Source organism: Amphiprion ocellaris, chromosome 15, assembly GCF_022539595.1.
Source record: "Amphiprion ocellaris isolate individual 3 ecotype Okinawa chromosome 15, ASM2253959v1, whole genome shotgun sequence".
NCBI lineage: Eukaryota > Metazoa > Chordata > Actinopteri > Pomacentridae > Amphiprion > Amphiprion ocellaris.
In genome coordinates, this window is record NC_072780.1 from 12,413,470 (window position 1) to 12,435,883 (window position 22,414).

Sequence of the window (22,414 nt, forward strand, 5' to 3'; positions counted from 1 at the left end):
TGCACAACCACAAAATAATAATAACAGTTGTAAGCTGACCAGAAGATGCTGGAGCTGGTAGTTATGATCATTATTAAGCCATGAGCTGATTATCTTCTGGTTAATCTAAAAACCAATCAGCTAATTTGTGTTGGAAATAGAAGAAAATTCATCAGAGTGATTTGTTCAAGTGTTTTATTTTGTCCGAACTTAATGATATCTTGTTAATTAGCATTTAAAATGACAAAAAAAAGAGAAAACACTCCTCATTAAGAAGCTGGATTCAGTTAATTATTTGCAGTTTTAGTTTTTAAAAAAATGTGTCCCATAGTTTGATAGATAATTGCTTTAGCTCAAAAATATCTCTTTTACTGTCTCTCTGTGTGTCCTCAGACTCCAGACATCACTGGATGTAAAACAGAGAAATAAAAGCCAGAAATTGCTCTGTGCAGCCAGCAGGCTCTTCTTTTCTCTCTGTTTCTCTCCCCACTGAGAACTTGTCGTGCCTTCTCCTTTACAGCTCTGGCTTCCAGTCGGACGGTGGAATGCAGAAACATTCCCGGGAATGTGCACTAAAACTCTGGATCTTCACTGGGTGTGTGCGTGTGTGTGTGTGTGTGTGTGTGTGTGTGTGTGTGTGTGTGTGTGTGTGTGTGTGTGTGTGTGTGTGTGTGTGTGTGTGTGTGTCCAAAAATCTTTTGGTGTTTGTGTCTGAAAATGTGCTGGCAGTGGAAAATTCAATTCAGTGTGTGCTTTGGCTGCTCCGTGGAACATATGGGAGTGTTCACTGCCTGTGCAGCGCTGGAAATGCATGAAGACCTTCTTTCTTCTCCAATCTCCGAGCGCATAAACACATTCCCACAAGAACACTGGAGTCAGGAGCCGGTCACCTCTTCTGCTCTCTCTCTGATCTTTTAGTGTCTCTCTTTCATTTCCAGCCTCTTTGCAACACTCTCATCTTGCTGCCTCTCTCCAGGTGTCCCTCTTTCTGCTGTGATCATGATCATCAGAGGTCTTTGTGCCCTGTCATCCTGAGCAGGAGAGGAGGTGGCTGTCTATGGGTGGGCTAGAATGGGAGGAAGGCAGGGAGCTGTTAATCCCACCCACTCATTCAGACACAAGAGCAGCCAGACAGCCACCAGGACAGTAAACTGGTGTCTGACTGCAGCCAGACTGGCCTCAGAGCTCCACAGGCTGCTCTTCCAGCTTGTATGAAACAACTCCTCTGAGCTCCAGTCAGCCACAATGCAAAACAGAGCTGCTCTGACGCAGAAGCTCGTTATTTCTTATGATGTGGTGAAGAAAAAACTGTCTGACCTTCTGGTGGCTGTCACGAAAAAAAAGTTTTTACAAAATCCATCCCTCTGAGGTCACTTGGAAAATATATTAAGGAAATTATTAGGCCATATCTTGCCATTTTCCAGTGAAATCCTTACATGACATTTTCTCTTGTTTTATTTCTCGCAACAGTGCTGTGGAAAACTCCACATGCAGTGTGGTAAAATCTGAAAAACTTTTTTTTTTTTGGTCTTACAAAACAGAACTATGCAAATTCCAAAACAAAACAGTTGAAAACAGCAACGTGTGCTGCCAAGATCTCCTCGGAGGAACCGGGGAGATCGAAGCTGCGACCGCCCCGCTTCCCGGCACTGACAGACGGTCATGAGACCACGGGGCCCGCCGCCAGCTGGCCGGAGAGCGCATCTTTGATGTGTGACGCATCGGGGGGGAGACGCCTTCACCCAGCAGACCTTCACACACGAACTAGAGGAAATATAAAAGTTTCTTTCCACTGCAATGTGAGTTAGTCAGAAGGAACATACAGTTGTTTCTGGAAAGTCGTGACATTTCTCCATTAAGAGCGCTTGTAATTTGGGTTTTTTAGTACTCTCGACAAGTCTTTCCAGGAATAAATATTAAAAATTGTCCCTGAGACTTGCAAATCTGTTAATAGATAGTGATGCAGCATTAAAACACTTTAAATGTGTGCACCGTTGTGATTTTTCTCCAGCAACATTTGTCTAAAATAGTTTTGTAAATCTCAGTTATCAGTGAGATGGAGGAACAGGTGGATGTGGGATGTTAGTTGGATTGTTCTGCCGGTTTACTCAAATCCAACGTGATGCAGGCTCTAGGACCGCGGGATGAGCCGAACAAGAGGCAAAGTCTGCGCACCTCCACCATTCAGAAGTTGACTTTAAGTCTTGAACCTGCGCCGTCCGTCACTCGTGTCCCAGGTCTGCTGCTTCATGGATGCAGCTCCGATCCTCACCAGACTGATGTGCAATATGTTTACTTTTCTGCTTCTGGGATAATCCGTGTTAATTTTCATCACTTTGGTGAAATGCAATCGACTATAAAGTTGAGGCAAAACTCAAAAATGTGCAATTCAAGACGGCTGAGCTGATTTTGGGTGCCCCTCTCGTCTCCTCTGCGCTCCTCAGCATGAGGCTGTGGAGCAGAGCGACAGCTATCCGGAGGAGGATGCTCTGCCTCTGGTTGCTGCTCCTCGGGTTCGCCCTGGTTACTCTTGCGCTCTCGGATCTTTTCAGCCGGGATCGCGACCACAGCCGTGACAAGCCTGGTCCTCCCCGCCGCCCCCTCCTGCAGCGGATCCCCAGTCCCCCGGATCTGGAGCTCATCGTGGAGTCCCGAGACCCCGCTTTAGAGCTCGGCGTCGACGTGGCTCCGCTGAAATCTCTGCAAGAAGACGAGCTTTTATTCGTGCCATCCGTGCAGGGCACCAAGAGCGCGCCACAGAAGAAGGGAAGCTACAAGGTGCTCATGCCTGGAACTAGTAAAGGTACGGCTGTCCCGGGGACCCTGGCGCACGGTGAGATGGGTAAAGCGGTGCGGCTCCACCTGGACGGTTTGGAGAAGGATATGGAGCAGGCCGCGGTGCAAAAGTACGGCTTCAACGAGGTGGTCAGCGAGAGGATTTCACTGCATCGCAGACTGCCAGAGACGCGCCATCCTGAGTGAGTGCACAGTGGCCAAAGCGCACGGATAAATCATGAACCAAAAGTTTACTCATGTTGCATCGAAGAGAGTTTAAAACGAATGCAGTTGTGCTGACAGGGTGTATTTGTTGACCTCTAAACAGGTGTTTTGGGGAGCAATACAGTGAGTCTCTCCCTTCAGCCAGTGTTGTGATCTGTTTTCATGACGAAGCCTGGTCCACACTCCTGCGCACAGTTCACAGCGTGCTGGATACTGCACCCAGACAGTATCTGCAGGAGGTTCTGCTGGTGGACGACCTGAGCCAGCACGGTGAGTCCTCCATCCGTCCATCCATCCATCCATCCATCCATCCATCCTTGAATATCTATCTATCTATCTATGTTCTAATCTCTTGTTCTTTTTTAGGTCACCTGAAGACTGTTCTGAGTGAATATGTGTCTCATCTGGACGGGGTGCGTTTGATTCGTAGCACCAGACGCCTGGGTGCTGGTGGTTGCCGTACACTGGGTGCTGCAAGGGCAGCAGGGGAGGTGCTGGTGTTCATGGACTCCCACTGTGAATGCCAGAAGGGTTGGCTGGAGCCACTGCTGGAGAGAGTTGCTCAGGACAGGTACTGTTTACTCTGAATAAGAATCTGCTCTTGCATTCTTTCATAATCGCCTGTGCCCCCAAATTTCCTCTTTAATCACACTAATTGTAAGTTTGTCTGCTGGTTAAATGCCAAAAATATCAAAAGTTAAAAGGCCAGAATTTTGTGATGAAGAATAATTAAGATCAAGGGAATTATTTGGCCTTGGAAAATCCAAACCCAGCAGTTGTGCCCAAACTCTCTGTGTCTGCTCCTCTGTTGTGTTCTGCTATTTGACAGAACCACTTGTGGGAAGTGAGAAGATGGAGGGTTCAGAGTTATCAGTTGTCCTTACTCATTAGCACAGCACAGGGATACATGGTGCTGTGTGTATCCAAGACTCAGCTCTCATGATTTGGCTCGGGCCTTCTGTCTCAGGCTGCCTGCAGCGTGGCTCTAATTAGACTAGGTAATTAGGCCAGGAATCTGCAACCACTCAACTCTCTCAGCCACATGTTTGACCCTTCTCCCATTTCTTGCTCTCCCTATCCCCCCTTTTAATCTTTTCATTCCAGTTCTTCTGAGCATCACATCACATCACACATGGCCACTTGGTAAAAATATTTCAAACAGCATATGTGAAGCAGAGCAGTCCCCAACAAAGGACTGGTTTCTGTGACACAGCCTGCAACACACTCACACATAAACATTTGCAGCTGAAAACGCAAATAAGAAGACACATTTCTTTTAGATGCACACACATTTTGACTAATAAGTGAAAATGTAGCCAAGGAAGTCTGTTTGATTGCCAGGAACATACTTTACATTCATAACATTAGCTTCATGACACTTGATAAATGTCAATAAAAAAAGACTAAATATAAAAAGGACTGTTGAGATAAATGTGGTGTCTCTGCAGGACTACAGTGGTGTCACCCATCATGGATGTAATAGACTGGCAGACCTTTAGGTACAATGCCACCCAGTGGCCAGTTAGAGGAGTGTTCGACTGGAGACTTGACTTCTATTGGGAATCAAACCCTCAACTGGAAGATAAGGACCCAGAGAAGGCTGTTCGACCTGTGAGGTGAGTTTGGAGATGCTCTGGTTGTGCCACTACAAAGAAATGTTAAATTAACCCTAAGAGAGAAAGGCACTGATCAGATGTGATTTTGTCCTTTTATAAATGTGGAGCTGACCTTTGACATTTCCGAAGCACACAGAAGTTTGTAGTATAATCATGATTCACAGACACCAACATATGTTTGTTCATAATTCTGACTGTGACAGGAGCCCTGCTTTAGGAGGTGAAGTTGTGGCCATCGACAGACATTTCTTCCAAAGCGTGGGAGCCTATGACCCCGGGATGCTGCTGTGGGGGGCGGAACATATTGAGCTATCAATTAGGGTAACGGAAAAGTCATTTAATATCACCTTTCCTGCTAAGTCCTTCTGTCTGCGAACCCACGCCAGACTGCGAGATGACAGACTGCCTTTGAGTTTTCATCTTAAGTCACATGAAGTATTTTAGCCATGCATTGCCTGAGTGATTCAGTTGCCTTCTGCTCGGGCCTCAGGAGTGTTGTGCTGTGAGATGATGCCTTTTGCAAACGGAAATCTCGGGATGAATAGCGGTCTAGGAATGTCCTGGCCTGTGGATGAATGCACAAGTCAAATATTACGAGTCCAACTAGTGGCCAAAGATGACTTTAAACACATGTAGAATTCAGATTCTCGTAGAAATAGTGCAACTTGTGCTTCTCTGTTTGATCATCCGAAACACACAGAAGACAACAAAATATTTCTGTACTTTTTTCTCCCAAACTCCTCTCACCAAAATACCTCTCCGCTCCTATAGGTGTGGTCATGCGGGGGCTCCATGGAGGTGGTTCCTTGCTCACGTGTTGCCCACCTCAATCGCCACCACCTGCCGTATCACTTCCCAGACCAGGACCTGCTCCAGAGGAACAAGATCCGCATCGCTGCCACCTGGATGGATGCATACAAGAAGATCTTCTATAGGAGAGAGACGCTTGCTCATTTTATCAGGCAGGTGTGTGTGTGAGGTTACACATTTGTGTCAGGAGAGCGGCTGGTGAGTGCATCGCGGTCTGAAACTCTGTCTTTGTGCAGTCTGAGAGCCCAAACATCACAGAGCGTATGCGGCTGAAGAGGAGTCTGGGTTGTAGGAACTTCCACTGGTTCCTGACTACAGTTTACCCACAACTCTACATCCCTCAGGACAGACCTGCTCTGTCAGGAGAGGTAGCAAACACACACAGACACACACACATGACTTCTCTATGATGGACATGACGGACTGTGATGTTACATTCTGCCTGACTAAAGCTGTACAGTGTCGGCACCGGTGGCTGTGCAGACTACCCCCATGGGCAGGGACTGCAGGGTGGAAACATGAGTATCGTGCCATGCAGCGGGACAGGCAGCCAGGTAACCATGACAACAGGTTATTATTTAGGGATGACGGTAGAAAAGTGTCACACAGTGGCAAAGATGGTCTCTCTTCCTGTTGTAGCACTGTGATCTAAACTCCGAGGGTGAAGTGCGATGGGGTCCCATGGGGGCTTTGTGTTTGGATACCAAGGGAGACAGGGTGGTCCTCTCTCCATGCCCCACCCACCGACCCACTGCCAGCAGACTCCAGTGGAAGTTCATCAAGGCAAGGCAGATAATTAGATTTTTTTTTTGTAGCACATATACTTATACACATTTTTATGGCTATCTGTGGCGCCTGGCTAACTGTCTGTATCTGTTCCCCAGCTGAGCGGCCAGCTTGTGCACCAACAGTCCCAGTTATGTCTGGAGGCTGTGAAGGAAGGTGGGCTCCTGCAAAGTAGCCCAAGAGAAGCCAACATTTACCCCAGCACAGGAGGTCTCTTCCTGCGCCAATGCACACATCACCCCAGACAACAGTGGCACTTTGAGCAAGTAGTGGCTCCCAAAGGTGCCTGAAACGTAAAGCACAGAGGGGACTAGTGCATTTTCAAGATGTGAATTATAGGCGTATCCGACAGGCTTTTTCTATATGTACTATCCATAGTGGTAGAAAAATATCCTTATTCTAATTTGTCTCTCTGCTCTCCCACTCAGCATGTTTTGTTCCTGTTTTAAGGATTGCAAATATCATTAACTGTGTATGATAATTAAATAGTAACAAAACTAATTATCTCTTAGGAATATCAATTTTAATATCTACTACTGTATTCTATTTATGTATATATTCATCATAAAATATATAAAGATACTGTAGGTTAAATTATCTTAAATTATCCTTCGTGTCAGAAAATGGTTTCATTAATTCAAGTGGAATTTTTTTGTGTACATTATGAAAAATACTTGATTATGCAGGTGAGAGAGGTCTCTGAATTCAGCACTGGATCATGCCAGTTTTACCAAAGTGATCACTGTTCCACAGGTCTATGCTGTAGACTAAATAAAAACAGTACCAAAAAGCTGAGCTTGTATTTTATGCTTCCAGCTCTGTCAGTGTTTCTCCCCAACTTTTCATTGAGTGTCCTTCTCATTTTGAGCACTAAGTGTAGCTCTGCATCACTTCAGTAACTTTATCTTTTTCATAGCAGATACACACAGGTGACAAATTCAAGGAAAAACCAAAGCAAAGCAGAGGTGCTAGTGATTACATCCATGATGGATTTAGTCAGTGATACAGTGAGGAACATGCACAGTATTCAGATACTAAAACAGTTGAATTCAGCCATTATCAGGTACTCATAAGTATTTTTAATAACTCCTCCAGAATGTTATACTCTAAAATGTTTTGTTCTTTTGTGATATGTTGTACTACTTTGGTCTGTGTATATTTTGGCAATTGGATTTTCCGTTCTGAAGCGGGTATTGAAAAACAAAAAATGAATGGTTATTTAATTTTTGTTTTAAAATACAAAAATTAATTCCTTTTCATGATCAAAAGGGGATATACGAAATTTTAAAAATGCTTTGATTTTCATTTTATATTTAGAATAACAAAAAAATAAAATCAGTAAGACACACGAAAAAAGAAGGATTTTAGTTGGAATATTCCTTTGAACGAACTTTTTAAGTTTATGTTCGAGGATGTTGGGTGGAATATACCATCAGACCAACCTCCAAGGTCTACAGTAGTGAATTTTAGGTGGAATATACCATTAAACTCACCTTTTAGGTCTACATTGGAGGATTTTAGGTGGAATTTTCTTTCAAACCGTCTTATAGTCTACATTTAAGGATGTTTAGGATGGTATATTCTTCCAAACCAACTTCTCAGGTCTACATTTCAGGTGGAATATTCCTCCATACTAACTTTTTTGGTCTACATTGAAGGATTTTTTCTAAACCACCCTTTCAGGTCTATATTTGAGGTTTTAGGTGGAATATTCCTTTTAACCATGACTCTAAAAACCCAACAGCTTTACAAACTCTAAGATCAAACTCTCCACAAGGATCTCTGTTTCTTTCTGTGTCCTTTCTCCGAGTGTCCCTGCTCCCAGAGCTGGATGCTTCAGATCTGTGGTTGTTCTCCCACCTCCAGCTGCCCATTTCCACCGATCTACTCTGCATTGCCCTTACTATACTTGATTTGCTCATCTACATATTGTTGAATTTACCACCAGCTATATATGTAGTATATTTAATGCCAGAGCCGTACACCATAGCAGTACACTATAATTAGTTTCCATGTTAGTTGTACTTTGCATGTATCATCTGTCTTATCATGCATGTATTATACTGTGTGTTTTATGGTCCTTGTGTCCCCCCCTACCTCTCTATCTCTATCCCTCTATCTCTACCTTTCTACCTCTTCTGTCCCTCTCAACCCGCCCGGCCAGCAGGTAGATGGGTCCCCCCACATTAGAGCTGGGTTCTGCTCGAGGTTTTTTTCCCTGTTAAAAGGGTGTTTTCCTTGCCACTGTCGCCTTTTGGCTTGCTCTGAGGGATCAGGCATATGGGTTCTGTAAAGCGTCTCGAGACAATTTGACTGTAATTGGCGCTATATAAATAAAATTGAATTGAATTGAAAATAAGTTGGACTTCTACATGAGAGCTTTAATTATTCTTCATCTACTTCCTGAAAAGTCTGGTCAATAAAAAAAGACAAAAACTAATATTTTCAGCTGAACTAAAGACAGACTGTGATTTTTCTGCTCACATGTTGTGTTGTTGTAAACTTACTCTTTCAAATAAATAGCCTCCTAACCCCCTGGAAACCAGTGTTTGTCCTGTTTTTGTGTTGCTCCTCGGCGACCCTAGACAGCCGGGTCCTAATGTTTTTTGAGCAACACACCATACTATGATGTTTTTACAGTGATGGTTCTACTATAAAACCAGTTTAACATGTTCAGGCGTTCTTTGTGTGAAAACTCAGAGATTTCAGGTATCAGAAGGTGGTTTTCAACTTTGTTAACTCTCTGCTTCAACTTTAAACTAAATTTCCTTCACTAAGCCAGCCCTCTGGACTTCCAGTAAGCTGTGTTCCTATTGGCTGTCCAGGTGGCAGCTTGGTGTTATCAGGAACACCTGAGCAGCTCAGTGTCTTCCTGCTTTATTTAGCTTCAGTCAAACATTTCCTCTGCTTCTCTTCACCACTGAACCGGGTTTGGCTCCATTGCTTTAGTTTGTTCTTTAGGCGTTGGCTTGCAGCTTCCAGCAGTAAAATAGACTTTAATGTGTTTCTTGGTGTGTTTTAGGGCTTTGTACTGGATAGTTGTCTTGGTAAATGTGGTTCTTTAACCACAGTTAGCACATGGTGCTAATGTGTGCCGTGATTAGTGGGTTTGGTGCAGCTGAGTTGTGTCTTTATCTTGGCTGTAGTGAGTCTTCAGAGGTTTTTGGTCAGACACATTCTGTACTCTTGTGAACCAACGCTGGTTGTCTAGAAGGTAAGAGTTCCTGTCCTGATTCTCTGTTCTCAGAGGTTCTCTGGTAGGCTGTAGGAGACTTTAGTGTTTGGGTTGTGCTAGTTTGGTTTTTGTACAGTTTCATTTGGAACTATCTTGAGGCCCCTCCATGTGGTTTAGTGAGGTTTTCTGCAACAGTTCTACAAAGCAACCTGCAGCAGAAGAGACTTTGAGAGTTTTTAGGAAGTTCTGGAGAGCAGACTTTAGAGCAGCAGAAACATTTGTCAGCAGTTTGAGCAGGAGAAGGTGAGCTTCAGAGTAGAAATGAGACAGAAACCTTCTTGACCCGTGTGGTGAGGTCCTGTACCAAGAGTTTGAGCAGGTTGTGAAGAGTCTGTAGTTCTTTGGTCTGAAAGCACAAGAAGAGTCGACTCATTAAAGGAGAAAACAGGAGATATTGTTGGTTCTTCTGTCGCTCTGCAGTTTCCTTAGACTGAATATCAAGTTTATATTTTAAATGATTTACCATGTGAGCCCAAGAAGACTTCAATAAACTCCCTCCATCCCCTGGACACAGCATATTTTATTATGTTAAATCTTTTTTTTTTTTTAAATATCATTTTGAGTTTCAATCATAGTTTTAGCATAGTTTTTCTCTTTGCTTGTTTAGCTTTGTCATCTATGTGAAAGGTGCTAAACAAATAAAGCTTGATAAACTGAATAACTGACTAACTCATGATTGTGACAACAGAAGTATTTTCATTGTGATTTAAGGATTTGTTTCATTTTTTAGGTTGGGGTTAAAATCTTGACAAGAAAAAGAAGATTAAAGAAATAAACTACATTAAAAAAAGCAATTAAAGGAAAAAACATTTAATACAATAAAACTTTTAAAAAGAAAATTAAACATTAAATACAATTAAATTATATTAAACAGACAAAACATTTAATTAGATAATTAAACGGAAGATACAAAGCATGTAATTGTGAAATTAAACAAAATTTTTAAACAAAAATATTAAACATTAAAGATGAAATATTTCAGATAATTAAACATTTAAAAAATACAATTAAACAAGAAGAATATTAGACATTTAAAAAAATACAAAACATTTAATTAGATTATTAAACCTTTAAAAAGACAAAACATTTAATTAAAAAATTAAATGGTTAATTAGAAAATTAAATCTTAAAGACAAATTTTTAAATAGGAATCAAACTGAAAATACAATGAAGCATTTAAAAAGAAAATTAAACATTAAAAGGTGGTAAAATGTAAAAAGAAAAGATTTATTCAAAAAATTAAACATTGGGAAAGAAAAGGAAATTTTTCAAACAAGCCGATAAAACATTTGAAAAAACAATTAAACTTTAAAAAGACAAAACATTTCAAAATCAAATCAGACATTAGAAAAGAATAAAAGGTGAGAAAAGAGCAAAACTAAACATTTAAGAAGAATCAAACTGAAGACAAAACATTTGAAAAGACACCAGTTAAACTTTAGAAGATCAAATTAAACAGAAGAGACAATAAAACGATCAAAAAGAGCAAAAACAGCTTTATCTGTTTTTGCTCGTTTTTTCTTAAAGTGTTTTCTAGTCTGAAATGAAAACATCAAGTTGTTTCTTCAAACATTTCCTCTTTCTATGGTCTTGGTTTGATTGTGGACGGATTTAGTAAGAACACATTTAAGAAAACTGCTTTCCAGATAATGTCTACTAGTAGTTGAAGGCATTGATCAAACTAATGTTACCTTCTGATCCCCACAAACTTTACTGTTCAGTGAAGAGAATCAAAGTTTGTTGAGGATTTCTAAAAAACCCACAGGTGAAGGTCTGAGAAGAACTCAGATGGATGGTCTAAATGTGAAATCAAGACTCATGGTCACAAGTTTTAAGGCTTCTGTTAACCAGAAAGTTCAAACTAACAGAGAAGTACTGAGAAACTTTAGAAACTTCAGTCCTCAGACTGTCTGAAGGTTCAAACTAACAGAGAACTACTCAAGAACTTCTAAGATTTCAGTCCTCAGACTGTCTGAAGGTTCAAACTAACAGTGAACTACTCAGGAACTCAGAAAATTTCAGTCCTCAGACTGTCTGAAGGTTCAAACTAACAGAGAACTACTGTGGGACTTAGAAAATTTCAGCCCTTAGACTGTGTGAAAGCTCAGGTCCTGAGGACTCGGGAGGTGTGGAGGCTTTGGAAAGTCTTGGAACTGAGGGTTCCACCCTCCAGCACAAAGGCTGAAGTCCAACCTCCTGAGAAAAACGGTCGAGTCGAGACTCGAGTTAAAAAAAAACTCGAAAACGACAAAAAATAGATGATAAATGCGCAAAAAAAAGAAGAATTTGTATCTGAGCGAGTAGCTCAGGAGGATAAGAAGAGGACTCCCAAGTGGAGGGTCGCAGGTTCGAGACCCGCCAGCGGCAGTTTTCTTTCTTTGTCTTTGTCAGGATTTTGAGAAAATTTAAGAAGTGTCTGGTCTTGAACCAGCGACCTGCAGCTCCATAGGCAAATCCTTAACTCACTGAGCTACAGATCAGATAAAAAGACATAATTTCGTCGTCCCTTTGTCATCGTAGTTTCCAAGTGACCACACGGGTGGAGCCAAGGCGGAGTCTGGGTGGAGTCAGGGTGGAGAGTAGGCGGGGAGGTGGGTGGCGGCCTCCCCCCTCTACTCCCCCACCGCCCACCACACCTTCCCCCGCCCGACGAGTTCTTCGAGTCTTGACGAGTTCCTCGAGTCTCCACAGGTTTTCCCGAGTTTCTTGAGTTTCCACGAGGTCGGAGGCAGAACAAGTTGTCATGAAGAGGTGTTGAAGTCGGCCAGGATGGACTGACTTTTCACAGCAACTAGAAGAAGGACCACTAGAAGAGCAGATCTTTAACCACCATCCATGAAATCCATGGAGTCGCTCCACAGAAATGAAGGGAGGTCAACTTTTATCAACCTCCATCCAGATGTTCAACTTGATATCTTTACTTGGAGATTTTTAGCACCACAAACCTTTAGTACCACACTTTATTATCCTTTATTAGGACTTTCATGGAATCCACCAGCAGATTTAGTTTTTGTTGAGAAACTTTATTCTTGTCGTTGTGGGACAGCAGTATTTAAAACTGTTCCTTCTATTTGACCTCATGTTTATTAGTTTTAGTGGAGAAAGTTTGAATTGTCAATTAGTCTCTTAAAAACTAAATAATAAATTGGATTAGTCAAGAGGTTTAAATTTCTTACTTTGCCATATTTTAAATATGACAAAAAAATATAAAAATAAAGCATCTTGAGACAATTTGACCTGTAATTGGCATTATATAAATAAAATTGAATTAAAATTGTATGTATCTTGTAATGTTGGAGTAATTCAGCCATATATGTTAGAAAACACATTTTCTTTGTCCATTAATCTGTCGTTTTCTCCAGTAATTCATTTCTTGTTTTGGTTTATAAAATGTCAACCCCAAATATATTCAGTTTACTGTCATAAAAACCAAAAAGATTTCCATTCATGATGCAGGAATCAGGCAGTTTTTCACTTTTTAATCTTAGTTTAGTCAGAAAGATAGTTGATAATGTGTGAATTGTTGCAGCTTGTGAGCCGTAGAAGGTTTTAATCTTTGGGGCCAAAAAACAGTGTCAAAAAACATTTAGAAACCAACATCAACAAAACACTCAAAAATTTGAACATCATTTGCATGACAATGTCAAATTAAAGGACATTTATTTCCAACGTAAATGTGTGATATTCATCCTCTGGAGCTTTCTCTTCACATCGTCTTCCACCTGGACTGGTTTGGTCGGGAGCATGTGCAACAAACATTTGAAAAACTGCACTTTAACATCAATGAATGACACTGAAGTTTAATCTCTACATAAATGAGACTGAGTCTGGATGTGCTGCTCTGTCATTAACTCTAAGTTTAGGGAAAGTTAAAACAAAAGAGGACAGTTCAGATAAGACTTGAGAATGAGCTTATTTTGAACAAACATCTCAGACTTTCTGAGCTTCAGCACCTACAGCAAGATATTTTAACAACAAGCAACTCAAGAGATCCAGAAGTTGGAGAGAGTTAGCTTTAGCTGAGCCAAAGAACATGTGGGACGCTAACCTAGCAAACATTTCAGACTTTTCTCTGTGAATTCTGAGAAATAATTTACTATTTAATGACAGAGCTACACATCTTAACTCAGTCTCATGAAAACAGACTCTAATTCAGTGTCATCCATCCATATTAAAGTGCAGTTACCCAAAATGTTTGTTGCATGAGCTCCAACAAAACTTGTCCAGGTAGAAGGCCACTTTGACAAACAGGAAGTGGAAGATTCCAAGCAGATTTATAGAAGGGGGAACTGGACTGTACTAAGTGTGGTCGAGTATAGAGGGGTGTTTTGTGGGTTTTTAAGGCTGATAATGATTATTACTGAGACATTCGGAGTCGATATTCATTTGCAGTAAATGAAAGTATTTAAAATCTTGGAGTTAAACTTAGAAGAACACAAACTCTAACAGAAAACTTTGTTGATATGTTTTTGTTTTGTTTACAGATGTTAAGTTAAAGGAGTTTTATTCGTTACATATAACCAATCAAATCACTCCAGAAGACAGAGCGACCACAGGTAGATTAAGGTTCAGAGCCAAAGTAGCGCCATTTTTAAATGTATTTATTACCGTAAATCAGTAAAAAATAAAATACTGATAATCAGTAAATCAGTCAGCCCACAATTACTACAATTCTACAATGTATGTCTCTTTCCTTTGACTTGTTTTTTGTACAATATACAATGTATATTATGGCATTTTTTCATACCAAAGGCTATACTATGATGTTTTCTAAGAGACATACCATGCTACTCTGGTTGTTCTGGTCCTGGGCCGCTGCTCTCCTCCTCTGTTGTTTTCTGGATTGTACTCAGCTGCATGCCTTCGTCCACCCGGCCTCCGTTGACTCGTCCTGCCTGCCGTCTCTGGAGCTGAAGCTGGACTGGAACAGACCAAAGTACAGTCCAATCATGATGCCAGCTGCCTCTCAAAAGGCTCCTTCATCTGGCGGCACTTCTTCTGAGGGGAAGCTGAGCTGGCCTGGCAGAACTTTGGAGATGTGTTCCAGTGGTTGGTGGATGTGTGGGGAGATAGAGAGGGACCTTTGAATTGTTCAGAAACGAAAACAGGAAACCCATTGATAGTTTTAGTTTAGGGTGCTACTGCGGTGTGTTTATGTGCTTGAAGAGGTCAACAGGAAGAGTTTGTTTTTTTTCGTATTGATTATCTTTTACTTTGTTCCTGGTTGGAATGCCCATCAATGTCAAACTGAAGTTCACTTTTAGTTCTGTTTATTTATTTATATTTTACTAACACCCATTTGCTTTTAACCCCCTCACATGTTGTGTTGTTGTAAACTTCCTCTTTCAAATAAATACTCGTCTAACCCTCTGGAAACCAGCGTTTGGACTGTTTTGGTGTTGCTCCTCACCTATTTCAGACAGCTGGGACAAAACAACGTTTTGTGGACCAAAGGCTATACTATGATGTTTTTAGAGCGACATGCTAAACTATGACATTTTTAGAGCGACATGCTATACTATGACGTTTTTTGGACCAAAGGCTATACTATGACGTTTTTAGAGCGACATGCTATGCTATTACGTTTTTTGAGCCACATGCTATACTATAACGTTTTTTGGAACACAGGCTATACAATGACATTTTTAGAGAAACATGCTATACGATGACGTTTTTAGAGCGACATGCTATACTATGACGTTTTTAGAGCAACATGCTATACTATGACGTTTTTTGGACCAAAGGCGATACTATGATGTTTTTAGAGTGAAAGGCTATACTATGACGTTTTTTGAGCCACATGCTATACTATGACATTTTTAGAGCAACATGCTATACTATGACGTTTTTTGGACCAAAGGCTATACTATTATGTTTTTAGAGCGACATGCTATACTATGACATTTTTAGAGCGACATGCTATACTATTATGTTTTTTGAGCCACATGCTATACTATGACGTTTTTAGAGTGACATGCTATACTATGATGTTCTTTGGACGACATGCTATACTATGATGTTTTTTGGACCAAAGGCTATATTATGACCTTTTTAAGAGGGACATGCTATAGTATGACGTTTTTAAAGCGACATGCTATACTATGACATTCATTGGACCAAAGGCTAAACTATGACGTTTCTAGAGCAACATGCTATGCTGTGACGTTTTTAGAGCGACATGCTATACTATGATGTTTTTAGAGCGACATGCTATACTATGACGTTTTTTGAGCCACATGCTATACTATGACGTTTTTTGGGCGACATGCTATACTATGACGTTTTTTGAGCCACATGCTATGACGGTTTTTGGGCGACATGCTATACTATGACGTTTCTTGGAACAAAGGCTATACAATGACATTTTTAGAGAAACATGCTATACGACGACGTTTTTAGAGCGACATGCTACACTATGATGTTTTTAGAGCAACATGCTATACTATGATGTTTTTTGGACCAAAGGCTATATTATGATGTTTTTAGAGTGACATGCTATGCTATGACGTTTTTTGAGCCACATGCTATACTATGACATTTTTAGAGCAACATGCTATACTATGACGTTTTTTGGACCAAAGGCTAGACTATGATGTTTTTAGAGCCACATGCTATACTATTATGTTTTTTGAGCCACATGCTATACTATGACGTTTTTTGGGCGACATGCTATACTATGACGTTTTTTGGAACAAAGGCTATACAATGATGTTTTTAGAGAAACATGCTATACTATGACGTTTTTAGAGCGACATGCTATACTATTACGTTTTTTGAGCCACATGCTATACCTTGACGTTTTTGTGTGACATGCTATACTATGACGTTTTTAGAGCGACATGCTATACTATGATGTTCTTTGGACGACATGCCATACTATGACGTTTTTTGGACCAAAGGCTATACTATGACGTTTTTAAGAGGGACATGCTATAGTATGACGTTTTTAAAGCGACATGCTATGCTATGACGTTTTTAGAGCGACATGCTATACTGTGACATTTCAAGAGCGACATGCTATACTATGATGTTTTTTGGGTGACATGCTATACTATGACGTTTTTAGAGCGACATGCTATATATTATGACGTTTTTAGAGCGACATGCTATACTGTGACATTTCAAGAGCGACATGCTATACTATGATGTTTTTTGGGTGACATGCTATACTATGACGTTTTTAGAGCGACATGCTATATATTATGACGTTTTTACACCAAAGGGTATACTATGACGTTTTTTGGGCAACATGCTATACTATGACATTTATTGGACCAAAGGCTATACAATGATGTTTTTAGAGAAACATGCTATACGATGACGTTTTTAGAGCAACATGCTATACTATGATGTTTTTTGAGCCACATGCTATACTATGACGTTTTTAGAGTGACATGCTATACTATGACGTTTTTAGAGCGGCATGCTATACTATGATGTTTTTAGAGCGACATGCTATATATTATTACGTTTTTTGGACCAAAGGCTAGACTATGATGTTTTTAGAGCCACATGCTATACTATTATGTTTTTTGAGCCACATGCTATACGATGACGTTTTTTGGGCGACATGCTATACTATGACGTTTTTTGGAACAAAGGCTATACAATGATGTTTTTAGAGAAACATGCTATACTATGACGTTTTTAGAGCGACATGCTATACTATTACGTTTTTTGAGCCACATGCTATACCTTGACGTTTTTGTGTGACATGCTATACTACGACGTTTTTAGAGCGACATGCTATACTATGATGTTCTTTGGACGACATGCCATACTATGACGTTTTTTGGACCAAAGGCTATACTATGACGTTTTTAAGAGGGACATGCTATAGTATGACGTTTTTAAAGCGACATGCTATGCTATGACGTTTTTAGAGCGACATGCTATACTGTGACATTTCAAGAGCGACATGCTATACTATGATGTTTTTTGGGTGACATGCTATACTATGACGTTTTTAGAGCGACATGCTATATATTATGACGTTTTTAGACCAAAGGGTATACTATGACGTTTTTTGGGCAACATGCTATACTATGACATTTATTGGACCAAAGGCTATACAATGATGTTTTTAGAGAAACATGCTATACGATGACGTTTTTAGAGCAACATGCTATACTATGATGTTTTTTGAGCCACATGCTATACTATGACGTTTTTAGAGTGACATGCTATACTATGACGTTTTTAGAGCGACATGCTATACTATGACGTTTTTTGGGTGACATGTATGACGTTTTTAGAGCAACATGCTATACTATGATGTTTTTTGGACCAAAGGCTATATTATGATGTTTTTAGAGTGACATGCTATGCTATGACGTTTTTTGAGCCACATGCTATACTATGACATTTTTAGAGCAACATGCTATACTATGATGTTTTGTGGGTGACATGCTATACTATGACGTTTTTAGAGCGGCATGCTATACTATGATGTTTTTAGAGCGACATGCTATATATTATTACGTTTTTTGGACCAAAGGCTAGACTATGATGTTTTTAGAGCCACATGCTATACTATTATGTTTTTTGAGCCACATGCTATACGATGACGTTTTTTGGGCGACATGCTATACTATGACGTTTTTTGGAACAAAGGCTATACAATGATGTTTTTAGAGAAACATGCTATACTATGACGTTTTTAGAGCGACATGCTATACTATTACGTTTTTTGAGCCACATGCTATACCTTGACGTTTTTGTGTGACATGCTATACTACGACGTTTTTAGAGCGACATGCTATACTATGATGTTCTTTGGACGACATGCCATACTATGACGTTTTTTGGACCAAAGGCTATACTATGACGTTTTTAAGAGGGACATGCTATAGTATGACGTTTTTAAAGCGACATGCTATGCTATGACGTTTTTAGAGCGACATGCTATACTGTGACATTTCAAGAGCGACATGCTATACTATGATGTTTTTTGGGTGACATGCTATACTATGACGTTTTTAGAGCGACATGCTATATATTATGACGTTTTTAGACCAAAGGGTATACTATGACGTTTTTTGGGCAACATGCTATACTATGACATTTATTGGACCAAAGGCTATACAATGATGTTTTTAGAGAAACATGCTATACGATGACGTTTTTAGAGCAACATGCTATACTATGACGTTTTTTGAGCCACATGCTATACTATGACGTTTTTAGAGTGACATGCTATACTATGACGTTTTTAGAGCGACATGCTATACTATGACGTTTTTAGAGCGACATGCTATACTATGACGTTTTTTGGGTGACATGTATGACGTTTTTAGAGCGACATGCTATACTATGATGTTCTTTGGACGACATGCTATACTATGACGTTTTTTGGACCAAAGGCTATACTATGACGTTTTTAAGAGCGACATGCTATAGTATGACGTTTTTAAAGCGACATGCTCTGCTATGACGTTTTTAGAGCGACATGCTATACTGTGACGTTTCAAGAGCGACATGCTATACTATGATGTTTTGTGGGTGACATGCTATACTATGACGTTTTTAGAGCGGCATGCTATACTATGATGTTTTTAGAGCGACATGCTATATATTATTACGTTTTTAGACCAAAGGCTATACTATGACGTTTTTTGGGCGACATGCTATACTATGACATTTATTGGACCAAAGGCTATACTATGACGTTTCTAGAGCGACATGCTATACTATGACGTTTTTAGAGCGACATGCTATACTATGACGTTTTTAGAGCGACATGCTATACTATGACATTTTGTTGAACGACATGCTATTCTATGACGTTTTTTGGACTAGTGCTGGGCGATATGGAAAAAATCATATATCACGATATGGATTATTTTATATCACGATAACGATATATATGACGATACCACAACAAAGTATGTTTTCAGTTACTCTCTGAAAAGTTTGACAAAAATTTCATTGCTTACTTTTGTCCATGAAACTTTAACCTGTTGCCAGGGCTGCATCCGAATATCCGGTCCCCATGGTGGTATGCGGATATTTATTTTGAGATCCGAATATTCGCCCCCTCCTACCTCCACCCCTACCCCCTGTCAGGCGTTACGAACCGAGCCGAAAATTCGGCTCTTTCCTCCGTTAGCTCACCGCCTCTGACCTCACGGACCGAACCGAATATTCAAGTCATTCCTTCGTCCGTCCGTCAAATTCCTCCCCCCCCCGGACGTTAAGGAGGGGACCGAATATCCGGAGCCCAGAAACTGCGATTCGGGCCAACCCTACCTGTTGCGCGTCCATCGCTCAGCACTCGTGAGTTAAGTAAAAGATAAGAAATGTAATAATAAATGGGTTAGTCGGACATTCAACCAATTAAACTTTTGCAACTTCAATTGTAATACTCGACAAGATTTAAAAAGTTCTTTAAAAAATAAAAAAAAATAAAAAAAAACTTTTATTTTCTATCTGTCATATCCTGCCAAGCCTAAAATGAAAGAGACACATTTTAAAATTATTTCTGGTATATATCCTGTTTCTGATTTTCTACACAAGCGTTTCCATTTTGAACTGGAAGAACTCTGTACTTTTTGCTCAGCTGAAAAAGAGACAATTGAACATCTATTTTTCAACTGTCAACATGCTATGGACTTCTGGACTGCTATACATGGTTGGATATCATTACAAATTCCAAATGTACCCCCTTTTATTTTGAATGATGTCATCTATTATATGGACAATTTGGACTTGACAATTTCAGATACTGTTAATTTTGTTATTGTAATGGGTACATTTTTTATTCATACCTGTAAATGGAGAAGCTCCACTCCTATTTTTGCTGTATTTCTAAACTATTTCTCAGAGTATTTCAAGTCTTTAAAATTTGCTTGTGATATAAACAGGAAATCCTCAGTATTATATAATAGTATTAAAAGATCCTTGCTTTTTTAACTAAATAAGTGTAATACCTTGCCTTAGTGTGCCTAATTTTAAAAAGAAAGAAAAAAAACTGTTCTCCACTTGTTCTCTCAAGATGTATGTTACAATTCTGTGAACTGTCTTGAACTGTACATACTTCAATTAATTAAAATAAAAATTTTAAAAAAAAGTGAGTTAAGTAACGTAAAGCATGTCGCAAACCCGCGTGAGAATCAAAGAACGTAAAGCAGCGTCATGTCGCAAAAACCACAAGACGGAGTTTCTTTGCAAAAAGTCTTTTTTATTCTACTTTATTTTCACGTATATAAACTTAGAGTATGCATAGTGACAAGAAAACACTAATACAATCGTCGCAGGCTATTTAATGATAAATTTGCTGTAATCATTGATAAAATTAGGTTAGAAACGATAGAAACGATAGAAGAGAAATGGCACAATAGAGACTTTTCTATCGTTCTCACGATATGTATCGTCATATTGCCCAACAGTATTTTGGACGACATGCTATACTACGACATTTTTAGAGCGACATGCTATACTATGACGTTTTTTGGACGACATGCTAAACTATGACGTTTTTTGGACGACATGCTATACTATGATGTTTTTTGGACGACATGCTAAACAACGACGTTTTGTGGACTAAAGGCTTTTCTATGACGTTTTAAGAGCGACATGCTATACTATGACGTTTGTTGAGCGACGTGCGATACTATAACGTTTTTTGGACAACATGCTATACTATGACGTTTTCTGGACCAAAGGCCATACTGTGACGTTTTCTGGACCAAAGGCCATACTATGACGTTTTTAGAGTGACATGCTATACTATGATGTGTGCTGGGCGGCACGCTATACTATAGACTTTTTTAATTGACATATTACTATGACTTGACTTTTTTTGATTTAGTTTTTTTAAAAATGTTTTTTAGCAACATATAAGAATTTGAGCAGTTTTAAAAATTACTATACTTTTACTTGTACAATGAAATATTATTCTATGGCATTTTTGAGACGACATATTATACTCTGATGTTTTCTTGAATAACACTATTTTGACAATATACTGCACTATGACATTTTTTGAACCACATATCATACATGACAATTTTAGGCAACATCCTGTCATTTTGCACATTTTGAACCACATAATAATCTATGTTTTTTTTTTGCTGACATGCTATACTATGAACTACAGGCCATACTATGTTATTCTTGAAAAGTATACTATACTCTGACATTTTCTGAACTACATCCTATACTATGGCATTATACACAGAGTGCTTTGGTTACATGTTGATTTATAATCTAGATTTTTTTTCTGTTTTGTTTTTTGACGGGATTACCACAGACCTGACCTTGAACACCATTGACACCCACCTGAGGGAGATGCTGCCTAAGATCTCAAGGCTGCTTGGTCGTGGTCTTTCTGGTCCTGCTCCAGAACGCCTTCATCAACTACGTCTTCTTTTGAAGAGGCCCTCAGATGCTGCAATCTCTGACCTTAAGGAGGAACTGCTACTTTCACTCTGTAACGAGACGGTGGTTATTTTAAAGACCCAGCTCCTGGCGGCTTTGAGTGAAAGTTTAATACCCATCAAAACAGAACTACAGACAGTTAAATCTGAGCTGTCGGTCAGTATTTCAAACATCAAGTCCAACCTGACTGCCCTAAAGCACGCTGTGGGTGAAACGGAAACTTCACTCTCCACATCACCGACGACATCGTCACACTCCAAAGCAGAGCACCTGTCTGCTGAACTTTTAAAAGTGGACTATAAATGTGAAGAATGTGAGCAGCAGCAGCCTGTGAGCAGCGGAACAGATGTGATCAGAAAGAAGCCATAGGACCTGTCAATCATTCCAGACCAGACTGTCAGTCAAGTAGCCCCGCCTCCTGGCTTCGCAAAACTTTTACGCGCTATAAAAAAAATTCAATACTGATTTATTTTAAGATCGGCCACCTGATCTCTCATTTTGACCATGAAAAGTAACGAAAAAAAATTATATACAGTCTATGCACCGTACTCTGTTTGGCTCCACACTTGCTGATGACCACTTCCGGTCTCAGAAAATAGAAAAACGGACC

At 39.8% G+C, this 22,414-nt stretch overlaps 1 protein-coding gene and 1 long non-coding RNA gene across 3 annotated transcripts; one reads left to right on the forward strand and one right to left on the reverse strand.

The window, feature by feature from the left end:
- The first annotated feature begins 631 nt into the window (after nt 1-631).
- On the forward strand, nt 632-8,733 carry LOC111579724 (polypeptide N-acetylgalactosaminyltransferase 15). Its single transcript, XM_023287112.3, has 10 exons — nt 632-2,957; nt 3,083-3,249; nt 3,346-3,550; nt 4,428-4,595; nt 4,799-4,916; nt 5,367-5,561; nt 5,642-5,773; nt 5,858-5,959; nt 6,045-6,188; nt 6,290-8,733. Exons 1-10 carry the CDS (start codon nt 2,425-2,427, stop codon nt 6,479-6,481), a joined length of 1,956 nt encoding a protein of 651 aa, XP_023142880.1. The 5' UTR covers nt 632-2,424; the 3' UTR covers nt 6,482-8,733.
- Nucleotides 8,710-21,977, reverse strand: LOC129350656 (uncharacterized). 2 transcript variants are annotated; one of them, XR_008604127.1, is made up of 3 exons: nt 21,706-21,977; nt 14,218-14,507; nt 8,710-9,772 (listed from the first exon to the last, which is right to left on the reverse strand). It is a non-coding gene; the product is annotated as an uncharacterized LOC129350656 (long non-coding RNA). The 2 variants fall into 2 exon arrangements; XR_008604126.1 differs by having other exon boundaries at nt 14,210-14,507.
- Nucleotides 21,978-22,414: the final 437 nt, after the last annotated feature.

What these genes read in the sequence shown, in the direction of transcription:
- LOC111579724 (XM_023287112.3), top strand. Translation starts at nt 2,425, where the DNA reads ATGAGGCTGTGGAGCAGAGCGACAGCTATCCGGAGGAGGATGCTCTGC. An exon ending in GGACGACCTGAGCCAGCACG is followed by an intron (nt 3,250 to 3,345) that starts GTGAGTCCTCCA and finishes GTTCTTTTTTAG; the next exon opens with GTCACCTGAAGACTGTTCTG. An exon ending in GAGAGAGTTGCTCAGGACAG is followed by an intron (nt 3,551 to 4,427) that starts GTACTGTTTACT and finishes GTGTCTCTGCAG; the next exon opens with GACTACAGTGGTGTCACCCA.